Genomic DNA, 27,036 nt, shown 5'->3' with positions numbered 1-27,036 from the left:
TATGCTTTCTTCTAAATGTTCTACTCTCTTGAGCATCTCCATTCTGGTGAGGAAAATTTGGAGTAATGATAATGCCTATAGAGTGCAATATTTTTGCACTTTTGTAGATTGTTTCTAGGTCTATTTTCCTTAATAAATGCTCATAACAACCCAGCAACTAAAACTAAGAGATTAAGGAACAGAGCCACAATTTGAAGTAAGAGTTCTGACCTGGCCCCTTCCTGTTCTTTCCATCTTTGTTCCATAGCTGAACTCTCACATGAAAAACATTTTTTTTTCCATTTGGCCTTCTCTTCCACCGGGACTGGCATATAATTTGCAATTTTCAGCTATACACCCAGGTAAAAAGTATTCCTGAGGGAAGAATATAAAACTTACCTGGCTACACAGAAACAAGGCACTTTAAGAAATGTTGAGGTCCTTGGAACTCAGGGCTGGAAATAGAACAGTTCTCAGGGAAAAAAAACATAAATGATCCTGAAATAACAGCTATGCCATCATATATGGCTATGAAGCAGATTCAGGGCATTTAATGTAAAGACACTTTTGTCTTCCAGGATAAGGAGATAAAACTGATGGACCTCAGGGAGATAACTGACACATACCTTAAAACCAGTCATCAGTATCTTTCAAACTACTTGTGTTTGAATTTGAAATGATGTTACCATGTTTATCCTGGGATGCTTTCTTTATAGTTCAACCCAAATATGGTTTAACAATTCAAATAGAAAGAAAACAGCAGCAATGATGCTATAATGGTGCAATAAAAAAAGTGTTAGACTCAGACTTGGGTCAAATCCTGGCTCTCCTATTTACAATGTTTGTGTAGGTATTTCACTGAACTTCCATTTGCTGTCTTCTAAACTGCAGGGAATGCCAACTAATAACTTTTTTTCCAGATTGTTGTGATTACTAAATGAGATACTGAATGTGAGTGTTTTATCTGTGATGCACAATATAAACATAATTTTTATTATATTTTGCTTCAACTGGCTTAGTAAAAATCATTTCTAAATTATCAATATAATTACCTCTTTAAACCCTAAGTTGATCTTTGTGTGCTGCTGAGATTAGCCCATATCAGAGTAATTAACAGTGAAATAGAAAGGTATTTAGAATTTGCAACAGTCCTTGAACCACTGCGTACAGACAGCCTCTACTTTTTGTGAGCTTGTACATAAGACATCCACATCCAAACCTAAAGTCTACTTTGTAAAAACATTTTCAATGCCTGAAATCCCATATGGTTTTGATGTAAGTAAAAGGTGTACATTTCCCTCAGGGTCAAGTCTAAAAATTGGACCACTGCCGGCTCTGACCACATGTGTAAGGATTGGAAGGACCTATGATCTCACCTGCCTCATTCATATGCCATTAGTTACTCCACTTGCTTCTTTTGAACAGGTGTGATCCTGGCCAAACATAGTGGATGAGAAGGTTAAATAATAGTAAAAAAGTTATTACAGATGAGAATACTCAGTTATACGAGTTTTGACATAATGCAGCAGAATTATCACTATATACGTAATGCAAATATAAGCCATCAATGTGGAGGAGTCCCAGAAATTACTTTCTTCTCCCCATTGAAATGTGAGTCATTTTTAGTTTTAATTTTTGCAACATTTGTAAAATGGTTTTCTTACACATCATAAGCAATTACTACAGACAACTTTCAATCACACTGCTAACTGGGGATGAGAGTTAGCACCAAAATTCTACGATGTTTTTAAAAATTCCACTGTTTTCAAAATTCTACCATGAAGGTTAGAGTCTGAGAAGACAATTCAAAGAAACACTGGAGGGTCTTAGCAGAAACCTCCAGATTTTACTTCTTTCACTGGTATTTTTCCTAATACTTGTCTTTGATCTTGGACTATCTGCCAGAGAAACTTTGCTTCCTAGACAGATATTCTGGTTATTTTAGAACCCAGAGGTGTCTCATAATTTTTGCAAACATCTATGCATTATCAGGAGCCCTGTGAATTACACCATTTGAAAAGCAGTTATCTATTTTTTTCTAATTGCTTTTTCATTTTAATTACTCCCATTTCCTGTCTTGACCTTAATGTTTCAGAGAAAGGAAGGCATCCCACAAAAGAAAGAAAGAGTGATCTTTCATTCGTGAACTACAAAGCTTCATAGGTCCTAATTTGGCCAGTGCTTTTGCTGCAAAGCCTTGGAATGCTGTTTTGCAATTTCAGAAGTGATCACATTCGGCTTCCCAGAATTTTTTATGCATGGAGGATGCCACAGGAACAAGGACAGCCTTGTTAACAAGTTGCAATCTCTCAAAAACAAGATAGGATTCGGATATAAATCATCATTTCAACTCACAAAGCTATGTTCTCCACCCCACTAAAGGACTTCATTTACATCTAAAATGGTTAATACTGATCTCCACTAGAACTCCTAAGTGGAGGAATGCAGCTGCCATGTGCTTAGTGACTCTGGGGTTAGGGAAGAATGACATCACCAAATTTAAGCATATTATCATGCTGACATAGAGGCACCTTGTTTTCTCTTCTGTGGATAGAGCAAGGATTGTGTTCTGTGTCTTGTTTTTTTCCTCCCAAAGAATACCTTTTCCCCCCAACTTAGCAGCTGCAATATGAAGGGTTGAAAATGTCACTTCAGCTAATGATGAATGATGCTTGACCTCTGGACGGGTTACTGTGAATTTTATGCAATGCTAAATTAATATGAAAGATCCCAACTCAAAGGACTTTGGCTGTTATGAATTGCTTCGAGGATAGATTTGTGTAAAGCAGTCTGTAGCTTTAGGGTTTTTTGTTGTTGTGTCCTTGGCCATAGTGGGTGGGTTGTGGGGGGCGGGGAGGCTCCTGCTCTATAAGCAAGGTAAAAGAGTGTGCAAACACTTTAATGTTTTCTCCTGTGAGATTAATATCTTTTCATACTGGAAATATTGTCAGTAAGCAGAACCAGTTTGTGGAAAAAAAAGACATTCTCAAAAGGGCAACTGGCCCACATGTCTTTGTTGTTTTTATTTGAATATAATTAATTATGTAAAGCAATAGTTAGTGGAAGATTAACAATTAGTAGATTCTGTCAAGTAGTCACACAGAAATTACTAACTAATTGAACGACTGGTCCTCTATTGTGTCAGAAAGCAATGCTGAGTGTCATCCTTTTTATCTTTTTACTTTGTTGTTTTCACAGATCCCCTTTTTCTAAGATGTATGTTTCACAGCAGACTAATAAATAAATAACCCTGGTTGTAATTTCATAACATGCAAAAGGGTTTGAAATAAAAACACCTGTTTTAATTAGCATTATGGTTTGTTCACTTTAAAAAAAGTGATAATCCTGATGCAGTTAGCTGACATTTTTAAAGCTTTGAATTTCCATCTGTATCTTATATTATGATGTTTCAGGATTGTCATGAGTTAATTATGTTAACTTGGGAAGCATTGCTTGCATTTAGAATGAAAAAACTTCAGCTTGAATAGACAGAAAAGCAGATGCTATCTTTCTTGTCAATTGCTTTGTTGTGGGCTGCCTTGCAACTTTCATGTATTTCTGGATCTAAAGGGAAGTGTAAATCTCTATTTATTTTAAGTTTAACATAAACTACACAATTTCAGTATTCTTCTGTTTTGGCTGTACGTGTCTTGTGTATCTTTACATGTGTAGCTTTCCTGCCCCCAAATCCCCAAATCCACAAATCATCTCTTCTTTAATTCTTAATTTGTTTTGTGGTGCCTGGGCATTATGGAGATTAGAGCATAATAAAATGTAAGAATAGGACAATTCTACATGGCTTGATCCTCTCTCCAGTTAATTTTTCTACCACCTTTTGCTTTTGTACATCAACCTTTTAAATGGTACAAAAACACATGTAGCATCTGGGCACAACAAGGCATGTTAAGGATGGAGTAGGCACTCTAAGTAGGAATTTCCATGCTTTTGTGAGCTTAATGTTCCTTTAACATAGAGAGCAGCTGTGTTTATGTCAATAATTATACATTGAAATAAATGCATGTACATGTGTTTCTTTATGGGATTAAGGATGTTAGGGATGTCCTTACACAAAAGATTTTTGTCCCCACCCATAAAGTTTCTACAAAATTCACAACCAAGTTACACTATTTTGAGATTCTGAAATATTTCTCTGGGCAATTGGACTTCTAGGTTTCAGCTGACAGACGATTAGATTGAATTGATATGCTTGTTATTTTCTCCTGTCACCCTTGCCCCCCGCCACACACGCGCGCGCACACACACACACACACATCTGTTCTCCACTCTTCACTGGGTACCCTGTTCAGTACCCAGGATCTGACCTGTATACCTTACGTCTCCAAGGTCCCCTTGCCGAAAGGCTTCCAACTGGATTGGGCCAATAGGAGGTATCTGCAAGAGAGCAGAAGGCGGAGAGACACAATGCAAGAATGCCATGATTGTTAATGCTTAATCCCCAAATTAGTGTCATAGGCAATAAACACTCAGCTTTCAAAGCAGAGTGAGATCAAGGAAAAGTGGATAGCTCTAGGCAGGATTTCTGGAGATGTGAAGGCTTCCTTTGGGCTTTAAAGAATTGGTAGGATGGGGTAGGAGGAAAGAGCCGGCATTATAGTTGGTCAAGAATGAGCAAGAACCAAAGTAGAGAGGCTGTAGTGTACAATTCTTTCTTGAGAATATCAAGTACACCAGTTTAACAGAAGCAGATGATCTGGGTCTTAGTGAAGTGGAAAGTTAAGATTAAATGGCAGGTTGTGCCATTTAGAGTCCTTGAATGAATGGGAATAAGAAATTTTACTCTTTAAAATACATGACAAAGGTGTGTTCAGTATATAAATACAATCTGCATGTGGTACGTATTGTGGAGGTTTATTCAAATGCCTTATCACACATTCAAATTAAGGTATGGCTGTTCTGTCACTAAAAATAACTCTGTTCATTAGAGGAAATGTAACCTAGATTTTCAGAAAATAATGTTCCTAAAACCATTTTATATCTTTAACCAATACTTATCATTTAATATTGTCTTCCTAAATATTTTACACTAAGATGGAAAGTTATAAATCTGACAGTTTATACTTGACTAACCAAGTTTCTAATCTGATTGCCTGCTATCAACTTGTCGTTTACATAGATACAACTACTGAACCTGGAAAACATCTATCACTCTATGTATTTCATTCCTCTTGACTTTAGATGTGTTTTACCCTATAGAGCTTATGCCACCACCATTGTTATTAATCAGTAACACACCAAAGAGCATTGGGTTTGCGTTGATAGGTGTTCTTCAGCAGAAATGACCTGAATCACAAATTGTGACTTGTTCGGTGTACTTAAAACTACCACAACTCTCAGGGCACCTGGGTGGCTCAGTAGGTTTTAAGTGTCCGACTTTGGCTCAGGTCATGATCTCACAGTTCCTGAGTTTGAGCCCCGCATAAGGCTCTGTGCTGTCAGCCCAAAGCCTGGAGCCTGCTCTTGATTCTGTGTCTCCCTCTCTTTCTGCTCTTCCCCTGGTTTGTTCTGTCTCCGTCTGTCAAAAATAAATAAACATTAAAAAAAAATGAAAACAAAAAAACTAGTGCAACTCTCTACAGATGAAACTGCAGTGGAATTTGCCTTGCCAAACACACTGATTTGTGTAGATGCTGATCATTAGAGATAAACTATTAACGCAGGAATCCATGTTGGTTGGATATTTCTTTTATGTCATGGTCTGGAGCTGTTTGTTTATAAACCTTATGTAAAAATAATTATATTCTCACTTCCAGGACATAAATTTGAATGGCACTCTTCTCTTATTGCTCTTTCTATTCCTACATGATCATTTTCCTCCCTTATTATTTTAGGGTAGTCTTACAAAATAGTTTGTGAGTAAAGCAACCGTTAGAAGCACCTGTGGCACTAACTTCCTGTATGAACTTGAGCAAGTTACATACATTCTCTGGTCCTTACATCTTTACATGTTAGGTGTGGATAGACTACTTTGCTTGGTTCCTATGGAAGCTAAATAAGATCACATGTTTAATTTGCCTGTCACAGTAACTGGTACATGATAGGTGTTAGGTTCATGGCTTTTGGCATCACTGTTGTTATTATTCAACTTTTATTTCTACCTGTTAATCCTCAAATCAACCTAGCCAATCTTCATCCCCCTTTACTAAGCTACATATCCAAATATTCAAATGTCCAATGGAAATTGCCATATGAAAATGTCAATAGCATACCCAAACCTGGCATCTTCTTTCTAAGAACAAATGGAATGAATAAAAAAATCCTAGCTACTCTTTCTCATGTGTTCAATATAAGACAACTACATTGACACATCAACATCCTTTTAGCCAAAAACAAGAGTTGTACTTGATTCTTTTTTCCTTTTGCCACCACTACTTTCACTAAATTTTAAGGTCTCACATAGCCTCTTTGCATTTCTACAAACGCTACTTTGTTCTGGCCTTTGTGATGCCTTGGACTATTACAGTAGTTTTGTAACCATTTTGCATCTTCTCACCTTCTCACCTCTCAAATGCGTCATTATATTCCCAACTGACTTATTTCCATAAACTACAGTCTGAATGATATATTTCTGCATTCAGACTTTTAGTAGCTGTCTCTTGTCTAAAGGAGAACATTTAAACCTTGAATTTCTTAGCATGGCAGTCAAGGCATTCCACCAACTTCCAAGCCAGGTTCTCACATTTCATAACCCACCTTTGCACTACCTGTAAAGACGCCATTTGCCAATAATCCAACCTTTATCCATATCATCTCTCTTTGCTAAAATAGTGGCTCTCAGATGTTACCATGCCTCAGAATCACCTGGAAGACTTGTTAAATTGCAGATGGCCATCTGTACCCCAGAGATTCTCATGCAGTAGGTTTGGGGTATAATGTAATAATTTGCATTTCTAATAATGTCCTATGTGATACCAAAATGGCTGGTCCTGGGAACACATTTATAGAACGTTCACCTACAACATGCTTTTTCGCTCACCTCGGTCATCAAAATTCTTTGATCCCTTTACTGTCATAGTTAGAGAATTTTCCCCTGTCACCCCAGTCAGAATGAAGCAGTCCATACTCTGTGCTGGCAGTGACTAAGGTTTCAGGCTTAGAGCCCAATGGACTGGACTCTAGCTAAAAACCTGAGTGAACTTGGACAAATTGCTTGATCCCTGTACCTCCATTTCCCTGTCAGTAAAATTGAACTAATAACAATACCTATAGCATATGTTGTTGTGACGATCAAATGAGTTAATACATGCAAAGCACTTATAATACTCCCAGAGAAGTGCTCAACTATATTATCTAGTAATTTATATCTTTAATCTAACATTCCACTTAGCCATGTAATAATGTTTGAGGTTTGCAGACCTGAGTCTTTTTCAGACTTTTTCAAGTTCCCTGAAAAAGAGACCACATCTTTATGAATCCAAGAACCTAGCCTTGGTCTTAGCACTTTACAGAAATTCAGTATAAAATAATTTTTAATTAAATCGAAATTGAGAAAAGTTTGCAAAGGGATCTCAACTAAGTAAAACTCATCTAAACAATAAACAAGCCATCCATTTCTTTTTCCCTCATCATAAAGATGAATAAAAATGAGGTCAATTATTAATAATACATTGAAAGTAGGTTTGCTTTCTCCTTTGAATTTTCTAAACTCTATAATTAAAATGACTTCAAATTGAAAGATTGTAAAGAAGAAATTAATCTTATTGGTAAGTAAAAAAGAAAATCCCATGGTTGATGATAGATATGACCTGTTAGCATTGGTTACACTTTTATACTTTCTTTTCCTACAATCAGCGTGTGGAAACCAGCATAATCCAATTAATTGTAATTCCCTTTTGTAGAGTCCGTAAAGTAGTGCATGATATTGAAACACCATTGAAGTCTTATCTCTGGTCAGATAATCCAAACGGATTCTCATTTCCAACTACCAGCAGGTTTTTATAAACTTCAGGAAAATAGAATATTTTGACTTTCTTGAACCTATGAGAAATAATTGGTTTCTGAACTTTAATCCTTTGTACATGCCTAACCATCATTTTTCTAGACTTCTTTTTTTACTATGTAATGGTTTCATCAATACACCTGAGTGTCTCTCTCTTATTTCCTGACTTCCTTGAAATGTTTTTTCCATGGTGAATATGCAATATTTTAGCACAGCAGAGCCCCTCAACCGAGCTCCTTGCTCATGGTGCCTCTTGGACATGCCACCTCTCATCCATATACTCACTCTGATCCATCCTACTCACTCCTGCTGGAGCACCTTTCTAGAATGTCACTGTCTTGTTTGTGATCCAGCCGATTTCAGCCATAAGGTCCTCATGCTGTGGCCTGTACCTTCCTTTCCATTCTCAGCACTCTGAGATGTGGAACCTATACATCTGTGCTCCCCAGCAACTTAAAGATCCACAAATGCATTGTGTTCCTCAGTCCTTAGCATGACTGTTACTTCTCATGTTCTTTGTATACATCTTCCCATCCTCTTCCACATCCTCCTGTACCTCACCACTGTCCACATGGCTGCTCAGAAACTAATTGTTATGTGAAGCCTCAGCTGGGAAACCTCTCTTGATCACATTCCAAAGGAAGCTAGATACTCATCTTCTATGTTCCCATAGCTGTCTACACTAAGCTGTGTAGTAACATTTTCCACATTCTATTATGTTTTTTTTTCCCTATATACTGCAAGAGCTTCAAGCTTAGAGACCAGGTCTTCAGTATGTATTGTTTCACCCCGGCAATTACAACATGCCTGGCACAAAGTTGGAGTTCAATAAATATTTGATAAATGAATAAACGAGTGACTGAACGACCTATTTATAATTTCCGTGTTGGCTAAGTGTCTTAAGAGATTAAAATGAACAAAGAGAACACAAAAATTATGCTGTACCTGTGTGTGTATGCACACAGACTGACTGTTATCAGCATTATTATTGTAGTATGAAATAACCTCTACTATCAGAGGAGGTTAAAATTGGACAGGCAACACCAGTATGTCCATAAATAGTAAAAGGGAGCACACCGCATGAGGCACTAGGCTAAACACTGGGGATAAAAAAGATTAATAAGAATGAACTTGTTTGGAAGAGGGACACCCGAGAAACATTTTGGTTAGTCAGTAGAGTTGAATTATGTAGGGTGTGCCCAGGAGTGACAGGATGACCAGGGAGGATTAGAAACATAGTAAGCAGGATCTGAAATGAAGCTGAATGTAGGCCAGAGTAAAGATTAGCAACATAGATATCTGGGTAACATCAGGAAACATAGGCAGAGACCCAGGAGTTAGTGCCACAGATTGGTTTAGTGTTAGACTGAAAGAGAAACAAGGAGAAGAGTAGCTGGTCACAGAAGCCAGGATCTTCTCATATACATCAGTCCACCTTCCTCCACTGACTTTGGCGTGCACTTTCACGAGAGAAGTGCATGGTGAGGTTATCCCAAGTACATCTCTGCTCTGCTTGCTGAGAGAGAAGAGGTTCCGAGGGACCAGAACCTCCTGGGCTGCTTGGAAATGTGTCTCAGTACTAACAGTTCACCTGAGACTATAGCAAATGATGTCTTCCTAAGTTTCTACAACAGGAACTGTAGAAAACCCTCAGACCTGGGAGGGTTACATGGCTATCGTCATTATCATCATGATCTTTATTAAAGAGGTACTTATTAAACAACTAATTGAGCATTTCTTTGTACTGATGAAGCAAATATAAAATTAAAAAGGGTAGCTTCTTCCCTAAAGACAGCACAATCCTAGCAGTGATGTTAAGGAGAACTTATGAATTGCCAGGACTTCAAAAGTTTTTATACCATTTCTCAAACATCTTGCAATTCTCATTCTGTCCTTAGAATTGTCTTTCCTCTCATACTTCTTGCATTTGTCACATTGGCATCTAGTAGGTGTCTCATAAATTATTTTAATGAATTAATATGTTAAATAATTTGATCAATATTTCCTTTGTACTACTAATTGCTGAAATTTACATAAGTGGTAGAATTCCATTCGTTCCGTTATTTTTAGAATGCTCGTTTTTTTTTGTTGGTTTTTTTTTTTTGGTTTGGTTGTTTCTATTAATGTCTTATTTCATCAGAAAACAGTTATTGTTATTGGGGCTTGTTTTACTATTTGTAGTTATTAATGTTATATGTTTATTAAAATCAATTGCTTACCAGTTATTGTCATTTAAATATTTAAGCTTTTCACTTCATTAACCAAGATTTTTGTGTGTATTTTTAGTCTTAGTCTCTATACCTCTACTCATTTTATTGTTCATTTAGTATTTTTTTCCACTATTCAGTTAAAGGCACAATTTATCTATGGACATCTGAGAAGAGTGACAGGCAGTAATGAATATATGCTCTTAGTGAACCACAGTCTCTAAAATTTTGTGATGGTAACATAAATTGGTGCACGAGCTATGAGGGCAATTTGGCGAGGCCTATGAATATTTTAAATATACAAACAATTTTTGATCTAGAAACTCCAGGTCTACGAATTTGTTCTGTTCACCCAGGTACATACTTAAAGTTAGATATAAATGATCTAAGAACAAGATTCCTTACACTAGCTCTATGCAAAATCTCTGACAATTGAAAACTCATTAAGTAAATTACTGTACATCCATAAAAGTAAATATATAGCTTTAAAAAGTAGAAGAAGGAAGTCCTGATTTTGAATAACTTCTATGATATATTGTCAAGTGAAAAGAATCAAGATGTCGAACGGTGCATAGATTGTATTGCTGTGTGTATTTTAAGTGGTGGTAGAGGGTAATATTGCTTGAGTATAGAAAATGGCTTTGAAAGGATACATAGGAAATTGATAATATGGGTTTTCTCTGGGGATGTAAACTGACTAGCTAGGGATAAACTAGGAAGAGACTTTTGCAGTATATATTTTTAACTTTAAATTGTGTGAATACATTATCCATTTCAAAATAAAATAAATAAATTTTAAATAACAATAAGCACCACACTCTTCATATTAAACAATGTAGGTTTTCAAGTAGCATGTTATTAAGTGTTTTGACAATTTTTATCAGCTAGTTTTTATAGCTTCTTTGTAATAAAAACAGCCCACATCGTGAATTATTTATATGAATGATGATTCTCAAAAGTTATGTTAGAAAGTGACACAATGGTGATTTTCTGTTCCATATCTTTGAAAGCTGGAGACCCCTGGAGTCAGACAGGCAGACTCTCTTTTGAGGTGGGAAAAAAAAATCTCTAAAACTTCTCATTCACAAAAAACCCCAAAATAACCAGTTACTGATAATAGATTCCTGAAAGACTCCATCTCATTATTCTGGACTTAAAATATTACACAAATACAGAATTAAGAAGAGAGTGTTATTTGGTGGTTTCAAAAAGAAATGGATGCATGGAGATCTAGCTATTCTGTCTAACATTATGCAAGGAGTCATAAAACTTACACGTCTCCCAACTCTGATTTCATGTCCCTTTGGAGAACTCTGGCAGTTCTTATGCTACGAAATAGAAAATTTACTTAACTACTCCCATGAATCAATTAAGCAAGATAATTTAGTGGAAAAATTTATCCTCAATAATTGCCCAAAAAATCTCTTTCTTTTGGTTATCTTTATTGATATCTTATCTAGGAATAAAATGATTTCAGTGAATGAGAGTAGCACTGTCTTAATCTACCAATTTTGTTTACCTTTTATTTCTATTTTCCTGACGGAATCTTTCCAGATGGAAGACTTCTAACCTAGCAACAAACCGGGTCCTTCCTGCTAAATGATACCATCTCTAATCCCACAAACACCAACAATGCAGTAAAGGGAATAATAAACGCTAGAAATTATATTAGATTCTGGAATCATTTGCCAAAGTCTGGTTGACAAAGAAGAAAATGTCCAAATAAATTTTCTAATAATGCTATAACAAGCCTGTACTAAATCTTTTACATATATCACTTCACTTAATTCTCACACAAAATGAGGAGGGAGAGATTACAGTTCTCATTAGACAAGTGAGGAAGCCAGCACTTTAAATAATGTCTAGGTATGTGCATATACCTACAATGGAAATGTTATCTGTATATGGGCATTAATAGGATTTAGTTATATTTATTTCCTAGATATCATTATGAGATATGTTTTGATCTGACCTTCTGCTTGATATTTACAAATGTAATATAACTTAGAGGGAACAAATAGCAATGGTGCTGAAATTTAGAGCCGATAACGAAGGAAACTCAAAAATGACTTTGCTGAAATTTAATCCTACGGATTCTCTCCCCTTTGGAGGATGTAATGTATGAAATCATCCATGGAATTCAAACAAATTCAGAATCTGTTTGGAGAAGACGGTCAAATAAAATGAACCATTGTGTATGGTGTCTGCAGAGCACAAAAAGCCTTTGACTGAATGGAAATAAGAGCAGTGTTGGAAGCTCTGAGAATGAAAGGAATTAAAGAAATATATATTGGTTGCCATGAAATATATTCTCTTTTTAAATGTATGATCCTAACAAATAAAGTCAATTCAGTTTTGCCGGTGGTAGTGTTGTTGTTAGACTCTGAAGAGGGTCATCTCTCCTCAGGTGCCCGGACAAAAACCATCTAAAAGCCCGGAGAGAAGCATAATGTCAATAACATCATTTTATAAGGTGGCATTATACATGGGAGTTATGATGATGGGAAGAAGTTTTATGTTATGCCATTATAAATTAAAAATGCACAAAGCAATGACACATTTGTTATACTTTCCATCTGTGGTGCCTGCTTCACAAGTTTCAGTTGTACCTATTTATTATGTTATTATTTACATTCAAATGAAATCTGAGGAAAAATAAAAATAAGGCATTCTCATTCCTGACCCAGTTCCTGTGCTGGATATAGTAGAGGGTGGCTCTGCTTCCTTCAAAGAGAGTAATGAAGGATATTTCATATTAGCCTGTGACATTATTTGCATGCCTTGGGCTTCCTAAGTGTTTTGCAAAGAAATATACACAACATGAAATACGTAGAGAGCAAGCCAACATGGAATGCCAAAACATTCCATTAGGTGTTAAAAAATAAAAGTTTTTGTTTGTTTGGGGGTTTTGTTTTTGTTTTTGTTTTTTGTTTTCTTTTTAGTTTCAGTATCTTAGAGAGTTTCTGGTTATTTCCTTGGTTCTTCTCTCTTTCCGACTAAGGAGACCACACAAAACTATATTTTGTACACCATGTGGCAAAACCACACATTCTGCACACAGATCCAACCATCTTCTCTTACAGTAAAGTCACCATTTTCCAATGTAGGCCTTCTCATAGCTTCCAGGGAGTTACTATGATAAATTTTAAGGAATAAATGTCTTGAGATGTGGAATGTGAAGTTTCATATTTAAAACCACTTTCCTCCTTCTTTGATAGGTACCACAGCCATAGAAAGTTGATTTAGCTTGCATTGAGAGCATTTTAAATGTTCCCTAGTATTTTGTATCTGAGGCTATAACAGCAATGAAATATTTGTACTTTAGAAGAAGTAGCTAGAAAAAAGAATGAGTAAGAAAATGGCAATAGTAATTTTATTCTTTGTCTAGGGGCACCAAGATAGAGAGTATCCTGCATGTGTTTATAAAGCAAATCATTTGAAATAGTTGGGTGGAATCTAAGTAGGCAAGCTATTCTCCAATTGGTTCCAGCTTCAAACCTTTTCTCTGAATCTAGATAATTATTTTTATTCAGCTGGAATAACCTAAACAGCTATCTCTATTGTCTACCATATTTCATAAGTGTGGTATAGTCTGCGTGTTAAGAAGATGTTTAGATGTGATCCAGGAACATAACATCTTTCTCTATGCAAACCTTTGGCCATGATATTCATTTCTTTAGGACTGCAATGACAACATACCACAGACTGGGAATTGGGTGAGACTAAACAACAGAAATCTATTTTCTCATAGTTAGGAAGGCAAGAAGTCCAGGATCAAGGTGTTGGCAGAGTTGCTTTCCTTTGAAGCCTCTCTCCCTGGTTTGTAGACAGCCGTCTTCTTCCTATTTCTTCACATGGTCTTCCCTTAGTACATGTCTGTGTCCTAATCTCTTTGTAGGAGGACAGCACTCATATTGGGTTAAGGCCCACCCATATAACCTCAGTTTACCTTAATTACCTCTTTAAAGGCCCATCTTCAAATACAGCCATATTCTACGATACTGGGGGTTAGGACTTCCATGTATGAATTGGAGATGACACAATTCAGCCCATTACAGACATACTGCACATTTCTTGGGTGATATATTTATTCTTTGAGTTTGTTATTGCTTGTCTGCAAGGTCAATAGAGTCTGATGCTAGGGAACAGGTATCAGATGTGAAATGTCTAGAACTTAGTCTATATCCACTTAAATAATATTTCAGAGCACCTGGCAAAATACTCTCCTTTGAGGAATATAAAACAACCTCAACAGCAATTGCTTTGAAAAACACATAATATGGCTCTAGTATGTAGTGTCTATTCCATCTATGTTTATTTAATAAAAATCAAGTAAACATACAAATTAACTGGCCAACTGGTCAAGTTTTCTAAAATAATGTCATCACCAAAGTCTCATGTTATACCCAAGATGCTGTAGGAAGGAGCTGTAGTGAATACAGCATGGAAGGATGCTACTTTTGACACAGGGTTTACATCGTTGTGTTTGAGAATTTGGAAACTCTCTAATCTACTGGAAATCAAACTGAACTGTTACTTTAAGGGGCTAACACAACAGGAAAGGTTGAGCTATTCGAATGATTCCACCAACTTCCTTTTGATCCACTGCTTTAAGTGCTAAACTAAAAATCAGCTATATCCTTATAGATAAACAGTGTGTCTTATCCACTTTAATAACTAATCTTCCAGTTTGATTTTATGGCCAAACGTATTATTATTTTCAGATCGGTAGTCCCTCTGGCATCTCTTTCATTCGTGCTGTGACTTTCATGTACCCAGCAGGCCTTTCAGATAAGGTTTCCAAATGGTCATCTGCTCTGGAAGCAGATACCACATCCTTTATGAGAGTTTCACAATGTAATAGGTTCTTGTCATTATATTAATGAAATCAGAGCTCTTCTCACCATATCCTGGGAAAGTTGGGGTGTCTTTCCTCTTTTTTGTTACAACAGTAAAATAAAGTTGGAAAGAAGCTTTAAAAGTGCCATGGAAAAAAATAACAAGATAAAAATGCACTTGTTCTTCAATATACAAAGAAGTACGTCTTTACTTTTATGTCACTAGTCACTTCTGGATCATTCAAGTTTTCTGCGGTCACGTTTTAATCAACACTGGGTTAACATGGTAAGTTTAGTTGAAATCAGACCAGGCAATGCAAATTCCGGTTATACCAGTCTATACAGCAATATATAAGAGGGAAGAGGTAATTAAACTATTAAACATGCCTTTTTTCCTGGGAAATTACCAAGACCTGCTGTAGCTATCAAAGGCCCATCTTTTAATTCTCCATTTTAAGACAGATTATTCCTAATAGTTACTATCTATTTTTTTTCTTTCAAATATAAATAGCTTAATATAGATGTGTTTACTTAAAATAAATAAAATACACAAAAGACTCTTCAAGAAAGGACATTTCAAGATGGCCTCATTTAGTTACAATGTTAAGATATATTTGTTGTGTTCTAATAAAAGTCACATAGTATTTGGACTCCAGAGCTTGACCTATCTTCAATTCTGTTTAAATGCTTTAAGACAAAAGAATGAATTTAAGAAAGCCTGATTAGAGAAATCAGGAGAAATCAACACAATTATCAGAGGAAGGATTGTGAGATATCGTGACGAAGCCAGACTTCTTTCCAGTACTGGACTCCAGGAGGTCAAATTTCTGTTGATCTCATGTGACAAACTGCATCATGCTGAGGTACATCGCCTAAAACGACAGGATGGTTATGCTCTTTGCTCAGTATTTCCATTGCCTTAGGCCCTTATATATTTTGCCCTTTTGGCCTTTATTCCACCTTTCGTGTCATAGTAGCATCTTGGATGTCTTTGTTTCCTTGTGCTTTCCAAATGTTTTTCAGATATGTTTTCTCATCTGATAACAACAACTACTACCCTTCTATCTTCATTTCGCAATCAAGTAAACAGATATATGGCGCATCAGTGGTAAACCCAGGCCTGGCGTTTCGTATAATCTCTTTCCCACTCTGTCATATTTCCTCTTCATCACATCATCACGTGACCGTTTGCTCCATCCCCTGCCCCTTTCCTAATGCAGTTTCTTTTTATTGCCAATTTGCTTTATATCTGTTTATAGAAGAATCTGTTCCTCCTCTAAATGAGTAATTACTAAAGATCAGAGTCAGTTTACAGGTAAAAGCATAGCCTCAAGTAAGACATTTAGGGATAAAATGTAAAAGTCACTATCTTGAAGTAATAGTCAATCCACTACCACTTGCAATTACCATTTATGTGCCTTTTCCCTTTTAACTTCTGCCAGCCAAGATTAAGTCTGAACATAGTGGTTTTGTGGGGTAGGGGAGGGTGCCGGCTCCTTATTCTGGATTCATCATTTGTGAGCAATGGAAAAGTTGCTTAATCTCCCCATGTATCATTTTCCCTGTCTGTAAAATGGAGGAGGTGATAACAATAACATGGACTTCACTGTCTTACTGAGACAGTTACGTTAGATAATGAGTCTAAAGTGCATAGCATAGTCCCTCATAGAGTGGAAGCACTACATAATTGTTGGTTATTGTTTTTGTTGTAAAACACCCGGGAATGTGGTCATGTGAACTTTGTTCCGGAAGAGGTTTTGATTTCATCCATAATAATTACCAGTTCTTCAGGTCTTATGAAAGAAATCTCAGTATGTATCTAGTTTTCTAGCTCTCTGCTCACCTAAGGGAACCTTCATAAATCTATATTTATTGAGCGATTCTATAGATTCTTACAGCTCCATTATACTGGAGTGTATCTCAACGGAGCATGACTTTGCCATATCTGGAGACAGTTGGCCATATCTGGGGGTGTTTCATCACCACCACTGGGAAGCGCTACCAGTCTCCACTGGGTTAGGGCCCGAGATGCTCCTAAACATCCTAGCACGCACAGCAGAGCCCCCACGAAAAATTATCTAGTGCCAAATGTTAATAATGCTTTACTGTTGACAAGCCTTGCTCTATTGAACAAAGGGAGAAGCATAAGCACTTCTAACACTTCTGTGCACTTCTGTGGCACTGCTAACAGATTAGTTAGAAAATGTCTATCAAATAATACAACTGTGTTTATAATGATACCTGTTAACACCAAGATATGATTATGATTGGTTCATCTTGAGAACTGGTTGGATTCATGAGAAGACATAGAAATATGAACATAACTGCTTGTTTAGATAAATCTCATTGGCCTTGAAAAATATACCTTAAAGTCCTCTGGTTTACAAGTAATCTTAAACTTTGCTGGCTATGAAAATTTGATATAAAAAAATAGAGATTATATCTCAAAAGATTTTTCCAGCTCCTTGTCATATTGTTTATTTAAGCTACTTATGGAGGGCTACAAATTGTTTTGTTTTGCTTTGTTTTAATGAACACTACATACTAAAAATGCTGGTTTAAGTAGTACAAGTCGATATCGATATTATACGTTATTTCAAGTGGATATAATCAAATGGTATTTATTGATTGGCAAAGTTTCTTTTTTGTGTATATTGAAATATTCCACTTTTGCAGTGACTTCAATTAACTGATGTTTATTGGGAGGTCATAAATACTAATGGTCAAGTAATTATTTGTTATTGTTGTTTTCTTGCTCAAGATAAAATCATTCTCTTTTTCACCTGCTGAGTACTTTCCTTTGGCAATCTCGAACCTGTGTACCAGGCTGGCATTTTGTCTTGGACTTTTCCGATAAATTTTTGGTAAAGATAGTTGTGTGTGAGAGAGCACTTATGTGTGTGTGTGTGTGTGTGTGTGTGTGTGTGTGTGTGTGTGGTGTGTTTGGGTTTCCACTTAAAGTTCAGTGCCAAAGCTACAGTACTTATACATTTTCTAAATGTGTTTTAAGCAATAAGTTGTACAACATTTTTAGAACATGTGTTAAGCTATTTCTCTAAGAATGAAGCTCTTAACAAAACATAAGCACTCTGCATGAGATCTTAGCAGCAAAGTGCTTAAAAGATAAAGTAAGAATTGGTACCATGGGAAGAACACCAGCTGTAGAGCGCACAGGTCCATTATGAGAAGTATGGTAGTGGGTAGGGAGAAAATGATTTAATCAGGAGTAAAACCAATTTTATTATAAGGGCACGCAGGGGGTGTGGCACCATAGTGAGAGGGACATTTCAAAATATCTGACAGATTTCAACAATGTGAAAACCCCGTTCTTTAAAGTGACAGTAAACCCCATCAGGTCTCCCTTTTTGATGCTATTGTTAACAGTTGACTGTTTAAAGCTGGCCTGCTAAGATGCTGTCGGCCTATTTCAATAGTATGTAGCCAAATAAAAGACTAATTGTTGAAATACAATCAATCAAAAATGATTGCAGGGCAGAAAGAAGGTCTCCTCTGCTGATTTTGTTGTGGATCATATTATTGTGTTATGATTGAGGTAAGCATGAAGACTGAAAGAGAAGAAGAAAATAGCCCATCTGAAATAAACAGATCCACCTTCTCTCCTTCTCTTTGCAAACATCCTATTGAACAGGAACGCCACTTACCAGCCCTGGAAATAATAGTCCATTTAGAAAAAGAGATCTGATAAAGATTACAGCTAAGATTTTAAAAGGACGTGAACACTATTGGCAAAACAGCCCATGCGGAGATTCCCTATGGTGACAATTCTCAGCTTTTCTCACATTTTTGGTGCAAATTCTCCTCTGCTTCATAAAACTGACACAGAGGGGGCATGTGAACCTGAGCCCAAGACATTGGTAAAGAAACAAAAATCCAGTTGACCAAATGCCTGTTAAGTTCTGGCCAGGAGACTAGGCTGCTCAGTTAACCTCAGGCTGTTAAAAATGATTAGCTTTAGTTTTTGTTCCACCTAGAATTCAAAAGCGCTTTGATGTCGCATGTTTACAAAGACAAATACTACCGATCAGCAGCAATGCTTGCGTGCTTTGCTTCCTTTCAGTTGTATGTAAAGATGTTGCTTTCAGATCCTGCTACCTTCACTTCTTGGGTGAGAATGATTCCAGACTTTCATTCTGAGGGCGAACAAGAAGAAAATAGTTGTCCAGCGTCTCTTTACTTCTTCTAAAAACTTCATTTTGGCAGTTACATCCTTTAATATTTAAATCTCTCAACTCACTCCAGCTTCCCAAGCAAACATTTCTGTTGTTTGTAGGCGGAGTGGGTAAGCACTTGTGGTTTGTCTTTAGTGCGTTATCATTTTTGACAGCTTTGCATAGCCTCCGTAGGCCAACAGGGGTCTGTCTAATATTGTTGCTGGGCACATTTTCCTCGCTGAGATGAAAACTAAAAAAAAAAAAAAAAAAAAAAAAAAAAAAAAAAAGATATTTTTGAAGCAGTAAGAAGGAATTAATATCCTTTCTCACTCAGTATTCTATTCCTTGCTGACTTTATATTCAGCAAAAAAGGGAAAAAAGTGTTACCCATTATTCCCTTGTACATAGCAAGGCTAACACATGTAAAGCAATAACTCATTTTCTATTGCCGTGTTTAGCATATGTCTCCTGTTGGCTCAGCAAGGCCTTTAGGCCGGTCCCTTGAGCCGGCCATCATTGGCAACTCTTAGCCCCTCGGCCTCAAAACCAAATAGCTTTGAATCATGTTGAGCTGTGATGCTAATTTTCATACTGATGCATTATGGGAATAAATGTATCTGACATACTGTGTCAATGGCACTGTCTCTTTGTGTCTCTTGTTTTTTTGTTAGCTGCATTCCTACAGATGGTATTCCATTGAAAATGTTCCCTTCCTACGGAAAAGGGGAAAAAAAAACCACGCACAGCACCAAACCTCTAGGTGCAGAAGGCTGTTAACGGTTGCTGATGATAGTAGGCAAACATTAACATAATAATTAGTGTCTTGTAATTGTTTCATTAAAACCAGTTGTTCCATTTCTCCTCGTGTTTTCCCAGAAGAGAAGCTGAATTTGGACGACAGCCAGTGGGAGGACATCCACGTTGTCACCGGAGCACTGAAGATGTTTTTCCGGGAGCTGCCTGAGCCGCTCTTCCCTTACAGCTTCTTTGAGCAGTTTGTGGAAGCGATCAGTAAGTAACCTCACAGACAGGAGCGCTTGGTGGAGTAACCTGGCAGCATGGAATTATTAAGTAAACAAGTAAGAATGACAATGATAGCAATCATGGAGATGGTAATATCCCTGGTGCTCCACATGATTCATTTTAGTTTTGTGTTTTTGATGCCTGGCCCTGCAATATTCTCTGAGATGTTTTCGTTTGAGTTCTGATTTTGCTTTGTTGTTAGCGAATAGGGTAACCTATTTAGAGTGGCCAGTTTTCAACTAAACAACCTCAAATGAAAATAGCTTCTCACGGAATCTGTTTTAGAGGGATCACCTTTGGCATTCCCAGTCCCTGCCTTGAGAGTTTCAGAATTGGCAATGAGTTTGCATACAAAAGCGTCTTGAAAAAGAATTTAAGTGGCTTTCATTACATTTCGTTAAAGAGGTGTTAGTTAAATCATCAACTGAGGCATCACCTTCTCAAGGCTCCCTCACCCTTCATCCAGCAATACTAGTAAATACTCCGCTACAATTTGCTTATGAGCAGTGTAAGAAGATTCAATTAAGTAATGGCAGGTTTCTTCTGTTAAACTGGTGACTTTGTAGGAGGTTGAATTATGTCACATACAAACCAATAGTCATTGTACACTCCTCGAAGCTTCCTTTTCTATTGTTTTTGCATTTGTAACACACACACTTAAGTATAAGAGAGTGAATGAATGAATGAATGAATGAATGAATGAAAATCTTTCCAAATGCAAGGAAACTTTTGCTATTGATGCTTGGAGAAGCAACTACCGGTACATCTAATTTAATATCTTAGGGTACACTTACTATAATTGTGACAGCTTGGAAAAAGTTTCCTGGCTAGCAAGCTGATTCAAGGAGGAAAAAGAAAGAAAGAAGAAAGAAAGGTAAAATTAAAAAGCTTGCAAGCCTGGCAGGAGCTTAATTAAAGTCCAAGAGAAAAATCTCCAAGAAAAAAAAATGTTCTGCTTAGGAGGTCTGATATTGGATAATTGTGTGTACAGTATTTCCATTAGTGGGAGTGGGGGATTGGGGGCCCCATGTTGGAGAACAGCCCCTCAAAATGCCCTTTTATTCTGTTTCCCTCTCCACTAGTCTTCATACTTGTTTAAAGCTCCAGAACAATGATATCAAGAGGAATGCAACAGAATTTATTTTCCCAAGATCTTTCTCTTGCTGTCTGCTCACAATTTTGTTGTTGTGATTGTTGCTGTTGTTGAATACAGTAGCAGTGTCTTAACTATGGGTTTTGAGGGGAGGCTGCAGCTCTTATCCCTTGTCATGGTTCTTTCTGCTTCTCAAGAAGAACAATATTTTATGGTTCCCAGGTTCAACTTCTTTTTAAAAGGAGGAATAAAGAAAATAACTAAATAAGCATGCATTTCCATAACAGCTTATTCTGATATACTGGCTTGGAACATGGCGAGCATGAAAGATTAGTATTAACACAATATTAGCACAGTGTTCTTATAGGAAATTGGGGAACTTGCATTGGGGTACCTCTTTCTGATTATGTATATTTAAAGAAGTCATACAGATTTCACGTCATGGTCTCCAGACTTTTAGGTGAGGGTTATGTTATTTGTAAGCATACCTGCACCTATGCTGATATGAGGGTTGTGATATAGATACCCATCATTTAAGCTTCCTTTAGTCCACCTGATTCTAAAGATACAAGGCAAGCCATTCTCCTACCTAAGAGATAGGGGAAGCAGGCCCTTAGAACCCATGTGACGGCATGTCTTTTGGATTTACACAAAGAATAAGACCATCTCTGCACTATCCTGGACTCAATGCCCACTCAACAGAATTTCAGAAACACTGGCATAGTCGGAATGGAACAAGGCAGAGTTGAAGTGGTATCATGCTGTTGTGACTGATGGCTATTGCAAGGATTTTTGCCAACACCTATAAAATGGATTATGCCAAGAACCAACCAGATGGTGCTTAAGAAAGTCCTTAAAAAATGTAAGGTCCTAGACAAATGCTAACAGTGTTTCTTCGGTCGAACTTTGTCTGAGAATGCAATATGGAAACAAGGAAGGAGTTTTGCTTTCACTTGATCTTACGACGGAGGTAGTTTTTCTATCATTGTTTAAGGCAAGAAGAATCAACCTCAGCGACCTTGTTTTGCCTAACTCAAAATAGTACTTATTATTTCTTACTGCGTAAAATGGAAGGACTAACCAACCGGATAGCACGGTGGAGAAATATGTAACAATGCTGGAAGAAACATGCTTACTAAGCTATGTGTTTTTGTCAGAATCTTGCAGTCAGTTTTGGTGTTATAAACTCAACTAAACTCCTTGGTAGTTCATATTTAAATATCCTTAAGCAATGGGAGAATGGCCACATACTTTTTGACAGTGGTAAAACTACACCAGAGTAGGTATTTTTACCCCACTGCATGCCAGTTGAGTTTAAAAAAAAATCTTTCAAAACTATAAAGACTCATATCCAGTCCCAGAGAGGTGATGGGTTTTATCATAGGTCTCACTGCCTCCCATAAAATCTATACAGTGAGAAGCTCAGGAGACCTGCCTCTGAGTTCTTGGCCTTTTCATGAAAAGAAACCAACCAGGTAAAGGAAATTCATGGGAAAGATGTCCGTAGATGCTGGCTCTGGGGCTCTTGGCCATCAGATCTTTGCCCCTCCCTTTGTGCTCTATAATGTAGGAGGGTTGACCCCAGCCAGCTACATTGCCCAGGTACTCTTGAGGGCTGGCCTCCTACTGCTGTAGCCAGTGTAAGCCCTGGCATTAGATAGCAGAAGGGCAGGGAAGGAAAAGGCCAGCTAGTGTGTCAGGTTATCCTCCACCCCTTCTCCCTTGCCCACCCACCTGTCTCAGATAGTTCTTTACCTGAAGGTCCATCTTTTCCATGGCTTCAGCTTTGACTGGAGAGGCCCACTGTGGTTCCAGCTTCCATCTTGCGGTGGGAACCCTCCTGTCTTTTTCCTATCCAGCCTGGTAGTAGCTTCCTGCAGCAGCTAGTTTCCTGGTTACTTTTCTTTCCTTGTTTGGCTCTCAACTTCCTCATCATATGGGTAACCAGTTCCCTGCATTGAACTAATTCCCTCTGTTTGTGTAAATACTTGAAGTGGTTCCTACTCTTTGGTTAGACACTAGCAAAACACCATACCAGTCAATGTTACAGTTCATGTACCTATAACATTATTTCCCTTTTCTTTTTCACTAACCCCAATGCTAGTTTGTGAAGGCTTAACATTTTTATTTGGGAGAAATTGGGAGATCTGTTTTCCTTTCATGACAGAGTTAAAAAGTGAATAGACCAAAAGAATTCCACTTTCAACTGGAATGCTTCGCCCTCTGAGGAGGAAATGTTATTTCATGTACGGGCAATTAATGACCACTTGTGCTATTTGAATTACTGTTAATTCTCATTATGTGTTTGAAAGTCACCATTACATATTCTGAGAAAAAAGAACAGAAGGCATTTACTTTTTTAAATAATTTCTTTTTGGGCCAGACACAAACATTAATATGATAAGAACCTGTAATTGCCATAGTGATCCCCTGTCTGATAACACTCATTGAGGTAACAAAAACACCAGAGATTGTTTGATATTTCAGAATCCAAGTACTGCAGTCATTGATCTGAAATTCTATATTTGAGGTCAGTGCAACTGGGTCACCTGCAGGTTATTTCGTGGGGATTTAACCCACTGACTGCAAGGACTTAATTCCCTGGAAGTGACTTGTGCTGAAAGCGGTATTAGTACTGTGAAAGTGAACTCAAGACAAAAACACAGCTATCGAGTTTTATGATCGGTGATGCAATCTTGTAGCTAAAGTCCTACGGGGGTCTGGACATCTCTAGTACATCTAAATCCTAGGAAATGTCCGAAGCTTACCTCTATTTCTATCTTTTTCATTCTGATAACTCCACACAACCAAAGAATAGAAACAAATAGTCGTTTCTGATTTAATGTCTGCATTTTTCCCAAGTCCCTGGGATAGGGAAAGAGAAGAGAAAAACTTGTTGGCATTTTTTACAGTTATCTCATTTAATCCTCAAAATAACAAAGCAGGAGATATTGGAGAAGTAGAAAGATCATGTGGAAAATAATTTCTAGTTCATAAAGTTACTGTGAGAATTAACTAGGATAACATTTTCCTTAGTCTGTATTAGGTACTCAGTAAGTGATTTCAAAGAAATAAATTCTTCAGAAGAGTAAAGCAAGTCATAAAATATTTTTCCAGTTCACATGGCTCAAAAGATTAGATTTAGCATTCAACTCCAGACTCTAAAACATAAATACTTTCCACCATCATACACTGCCTTTGGGGGACTATTTAGAAGAAATCTTACTCAAAGGATAACTAACTAGCCGTTGCCAAAAATCTGTCTATTACATCTTCCTATATAAGACCTATATATTCTACGTAAGACCACAACCAATTTTTTCTTTCTTTTTTAAAACCAAAGTTAGAATTAAGTTTAATGATCAGAAATTTTGATAGTGGAGTTTTAGGTTAAAAGTAAGGTAGAACTTTCCAAGGATGAGCAATGTTTCAGTATTTACTACTCAACATTAAAAGCATCCATGCTTTAATGCTATCCTCTCTGAATACATTTTTAACCCTTTATTATTTTTATGACCAGTTGTTCACCCATTCCCTTTTGACTTTTATTTAGCTCTACGCAGTGTTTATTTTCCTCTTTCATGTGAGTAACTATTTCAAGCTTGGGTTTTATTAGTATTCTTTTTTGCAGTTTTTCCCTTGTATCAAATTATAACATGCAACAAGCCAAGACCACTTCAGGGTGCTTCGCCAGGGATTTCTCTCTGCTTTCTGAGTTAAGACCACTGTTTTCCAGAGAACATGGGTATTAGTTTCCTACTACCATAACATATTATCTCAAACTCAGTGGCCTAAAGTAACAGTGGCTTATTATCTTACAGTTCTGTAGGACAGAAGTCTGACACTGTTCTCACTAGGCCAAAAGCAAAGTGTCAACAGGTCTGCATTCTTTTCTGGAAGCTTTAGCGGAGAATCCATCTACTTGCCTCTTCCAACACCTAAAGGCTGCCCACATGCCTTGGCTAGTGGTGTCGGCCTCCACCTTCACAGGCACCAATCGCATTACATCATATCACTCTGACCTCTTCCGTAGCCACATCCCCCTCTGACTCTCTTCTGCCTCCCTCTTTGACCTTTGAGGACCCTCGTGATTACATTGGGCCCACCTGAATAATCCAGACTAACTCCTCCATCTCACGGGCCCTATCTTAATCACATCTGCAAGATCTCTTTTACTGTGTCTGGTAACATATTCACAGGCTCTGGGAATTGAGGTCTGGACATTTTTATGGAGCCATATCTTCACTTACTACATACTTTCCACCCCTCTTAGCTTACGTGAAGATAGCACCATGCTTTCCTTCCATGCGGCAAAGGCTCTTAGTCTATCCATTTCCATCTGCCTTCTCTCAAATCCAAATGATCGCCAGAGTTGAGATGACAGTGAAACTATTGATTGATTAGTAGATGAGAGGGAAGTAAAGAGAAATTGCCTCATGAATTTACTTACAAGCTGTATTATTTCCTATTTGTGAGGGATAGGCTTAGGGATTTGCCTTCAGCCTGGGTCAAAGATCTTTTATTCAAGGACTATCTGATAATTTCATTTGGGGCACCTTCACCTCAGCTCTTAGGTGCTCTCATTAGAACACGTGAGTTTGCATTTGTTGGTTTGCTGTATTCTGAGTTTCCAAAGTTCCCTTTGTGTACAAAAATAATTACTTTTCCTTCCACCCCTAAGCAAAGCAATGCTCTGTATATTTACATGGAATTCAATCGATGCTAATTACGTAATCAAAATGACCTTATGGTTCTAATATCAATGCCTTTGTCATCTTTTCCAGTTTTCCAAAGCAAATATTTTGTGTGTGTATACATGTATACTACTTATTTTTAATATGTAGTATTTATATATTATTATATATAAAATGTTTATTATATATCATGTTTTTTATGTATATGCCTATGCACACTTAGGTATATATATGTGTATAACCCTTAGAGATTAGGCAAGTCAGTGATAAACTGAAACAGTAATGATGTTCCATATAAGTCTTCAGTTTAAAAGCTGTTGTCACACATGCACTTAAAGGCAATATATTTTTTAATGCTCAGCTTTTGTAAACACCGATTAAGCAGTAGAACAAATTGTGAGAAATAGTATTCATAAGACTGACTGAACACCATTAAAATGCAAAGTTTTGGTCACCAAAGGTAGAGTATATCCCATGCAAGTCCTAAAATACAACTCATAGTCTTGTGTTTCTGTCAGTCACATTATCCTCATATAAAAATGATTTAAATTAAAGGCATTGCCCCGTGGCAGAAAGTATCTATTGCATGTACGAATGTTATTTTTCCCCCTGTGGCCATCATGCCATTTTACCTTCAAGTATGCCTTCAATAAGTAATTGGGAGGGTGGGTGGGGGAAGCCAGTCAAGTATATTTGCAAATATTTTCTTTACTCTTGACTTTATCTTGCCCTTTGGTCAAACTATTTCTGATGCATCATCAACTCCGTGATGACACTCTTTGGGAGAAAAGAAACAAAGCTTGCAAGGCACTTGACTACAAACAGTTGCTAAACATTGAATGCATGATAGTGACAAATTGCCTTAAAACTGTAGGAAGCAAAAAGCAGGCTTTAAAGGGTCACCCTAAAGAAACCAGAGCTATAAAATAATGGAGTATAAAAATATCCTCTACAGCACCATTTCAAGGAAATTTGAAATTAAAATAAAGGTAGATGTTACAAGTACTTCCATTCCACTAACATTTCCACTGCAAGCTAACATTCTCACAGACTTGATGGGGGCTTTTGTTGCG

General features: G+C 37.1%; 1 protein-coding gene across 2 annotated transcripts in view; it reads left to right on the top strand.

Annotated features, from left to right (window-relative positions):
- The window catches only part of ARHGAP15 (Rho GTPase activating protein 15), a 619,400-nt gene that overhangs the window by 467,643 nt on the left and 124,721 nt on the right, over positions 1-27,036 (top strand). For both annotated transcript variants that reach the window (XM_047082984.1, XM_047082983.1), the window contains one exon: positions 20,030-20,164. In XM_047082984.1, the coding sequence (XP_046938940.1) occupies positions 20,030-20,164 (135 nt within the window). The remainder of the gene's footprint in view (positions 1-20,029; positions 20,165-27,036) is intronic.

Source organism: Lynx rufus, unplaced genomic scaffold, assembly GCF_022079265.1.
Source record: "Lynx rufus isolate CCGP_SWC_20201006 ecotype Redwood Valley unplaced genomic scaffold, mLynRuf1.p SCAF_2, whole genome shotgun sequence".
NCBI classification, from domain to species: domain Eukaryota; kingdom Metazoa; phylum Chordata; class Mammalia; order Carnivora; family Felidae; genus Lynx; species Lynx rufus.
The sequence above is the reverse complement of the archived record's forward strand: the minus strand, read 5'-3'. Positions and strand labels throughout refer to the sequence as shown.